Source organism: Elephantulus edwardii, unplaced genomic scaffold, assembly GCF_000299155.1.
Source record: "Elephantulus edwardii isolate Elephantulus edwardi_28Jun2011 unplaced genomic scaffold, EleEdw1.0 scaffold00034, whole genome shotgun sequence".
NCBI classification, from domain to species: Eukaryota; Metazoa; Chordata; class Mammalia; order Macroscelidea; family Macroscelididae; genus Elephantulus; species Elephantulus edwardii.
Window position 1 is genome coordinate 22120849 of NW_006399784.1, and position 2758 is coordinate 22123606.

Consider the following 2758-nt stretch of genomic DNA (forward strand, 5'->3'; position numbering starts at 1 on the left):
CAGACTGTTCGTTCATAGGGTCGCTATGAGTCATCTACGACTCGACGGCATTAAACAACAACAACAACAAAGGCAGTGCTTCAAATTATTTTGTAGGGAAGTGTAAAACTTGACAGTTTATGGTCTTTACTACTTTCCCCCTCCCCCCCAAATTCAGCTGTGCTCTGTTACAACCTTTTTGGTTACTTCTTTCTCAGTTATTCTCTATTAGTCATGTAATAATGTATTAGGATTTAAAAGTCTACTTTATGTAAGTTTTTATTTTGTCCCTAACTTTTTATCTTTCTTTTGTTTTATTACCTTCTATACTACTAGTTTGGTGGGAAATTTTGATGATTATGTGATAATAAAATATTAAAGGTCATATAAATTACATTTTAAATTTAAAAATGAATTAATAATTACTTTCTAAATAATCAGGTGTTTGCCTTCTTATTGGAACTTCCTAGAGATGGTTTTGTATACTTTATGAAATAAATGTCATTTTCTGTCTTCTACTTTTTAACCATCTTTAATGAAAACAAATAAGAGCTAGTTCTTATAAATTTCATATCTGCCCTTCTCTGAATATCCCCTTCTTAGAAAACAGTGCAAGAAAATAGGAAAACTTGCCAGTTTTGCTATTTTACCATAAAGAAAGTAATAGAAGATTATGACCTAAAACAGTTTGTGTCTATCTGCTTTACTTTCTGTTTTTCACCACCTTTCTTTATTTCTTCACTGTATTTTCAGATAGCTCAAGTAAGGCCAAACAATTTAGTGTTAAGAGTCTTCAACCTTTTTCATATTACTACTGTGCTGTAGAATAGCTAACAAAGTCAGATAGCTATAGGTAATAAAATCCAGAAAACAGTTTGTAATTCACTAAAGATAATGTGTTATTTTAAAAAAACTTTATGCAAATTAAATCATGTAGGTGATTTTTATTGATTTCATATTCAGAAAGAAAACTTTTGTTTTACCTGATCTTTTCCTGATTATAAATTACAGTGTGTGCAGTGGCAGTAAGGAATTGCTTAGAGTGTCAGCAGCATCTACAACTGAAAACGAAGGGAAACACAGCAAAAGGCCAGAAGACTCTATATAGCCTGATTCCCCTGGTGAAGTCTGCATCAAAGGTAAGACTGTAGAATAACTTACTAAAACCAACCAAAAATTCTTAAGATTGAGGTCTTAACATTCCTTGTTCATTTCAGTGTAATGATGGATCTGACAGTTCTCAATATAGTTATTTTTTTAAATTTTTTTTTTTTTGCTTTCCATTCATTGTTGCACACTTTCCTTTCTGCCCTCCCCTCCCCCCGTTAACTTTTCTCTTTGATTCAGTATAGTTATTTTAAGCTGTAAATATTTAAATATTTGTTGCGTTTAAATATATAATAAAAATTTGATTATACTCAAATCTTTTCTTTTTTCTAATTATTTTCTTTCTTACAATTATATTTCCTTCAGATATGCCAATTTGTATTTCATGTATTTGTTGAGATAGTGTACTGTTGTTTATCTTTACGTTGTTTGTCTTTACATAACTTTCTTCTGTACTTCCCTGTTCCCTTCCACTCTACCTTCATGCCACCCCCCACCATCTCATAGGGCATACTTTGCCCATCTCTGCTTACAGAGAGAAGCATGTGTGTGGGAATTCCTAAGAAAAGCAGTGTTAGAGCCTTCCCTTTCCTAGTCTTTAGAATGTTGTTTTTATTATTTTTAAAAATGGATGTTTAATTTCTGTGTGTGTCTGTTTTTGTTTCTTTTTGTCTTAGGGTCCAATGGATATTGCAACTGCTGGTATATCTCCAGTAAGAGATCTTGACAGGCTTTTACAAGACATGGATATTAATCGGCTTAGAGCAGTTGTATTCAGAGATATAGTAAGTTTTAATATTTATTTCACATATACTTTTTTTTGGTGCCCTGAGGTCACTGGGCTGTGGTGGGGGCTGAGGTGCGTGGTTGTGGAGCTGCAAGGGGCGCAGGGGAAGGGGAGGAAAGCAAGGGACTAGGGGGGACTTAAGGAGCGCAGGGCTTGGACACTACCACCAAGAGGTGGGGGCCGGGCTTGGGCGCTGCTGGTTGTTTATACAGCAACATCCTGTGTGTCAGGGGTCACACAGTGGCGGGTAGTCTTCGCTCCTCTGGAGTTCCGCGGTGGGTTGCTGACTATTGCTCTTCCTGGGTCTCTTCCCGGCCCGTCTGGCGGCGGAGTTCCGTCTGGCGGCGGAGTTCCATCTGGCCTAAAATTTTTTTAATTTAAACCTCTTGTTTAGAGTCAACAAGACCTCCTGGAGGGCCCTTGTATTTAAAAATTGGACCCAAGGGATTATTTCTTATAAGTCATACAGCACTCTTCTGTCAATTTGCAGTGCTGAGGTAATCTGGGTTTGCTGTGATGCTGAACCTTGTACCATTGAGGTCTCAAATGCCATAATGGCTGCCCATGGTGGACAGTGTTTGGTGGAGCTCCCAGTTTAAGACAGATTTGGAAGCAGGAGTGGCATCCACTTCCTAAACCACATGCATCTGGAAACTCTATGAACTTGGAGAAACGATAGTTATAGAAAGCCCTCAGGTCTTTTGTTCATAGAGTTACTGTGAGTCATGTGCGACTCAATGGCAATCAACAACAACAACAACAATATTCTAATAATTATTTACAATTTTGGAATCATGGGGCTGGAAGAAAGCAGAGGAACAAGAACTGTCCAGGCTTGGAAATGCCCTCACTCCTCATTCTCTCTCTCCTATTTGAATGAAAATC

The 2758-nt window shown here is 37.2% G+C and overlaps 1 protein-coding gene across 1 annotated transcript in view; it reads left to right on the forward strand.

Annotated features, from left to right (window-relative positions):
• LRBA (LPS-responsive vesicle trafficking, beach and anchor containing) overlaps nt 1-2758 on the forward strand; it is an 874405-nt gene that overhangs the window by 209361 nt on the left and 662286 nt on the right. The window contains exons 26-27 of the mRNA XM_006884505.1: nt 991-1118; nt 1764-1871. Coding sequence (XP_006884567.1) covers nt 991-1118; nt 1764-1871 — 236 coding nt within the window. The remainder of the gene's footprint in view (nt 1-990; nt 1119-1763; nt 1872-2758) is intronic.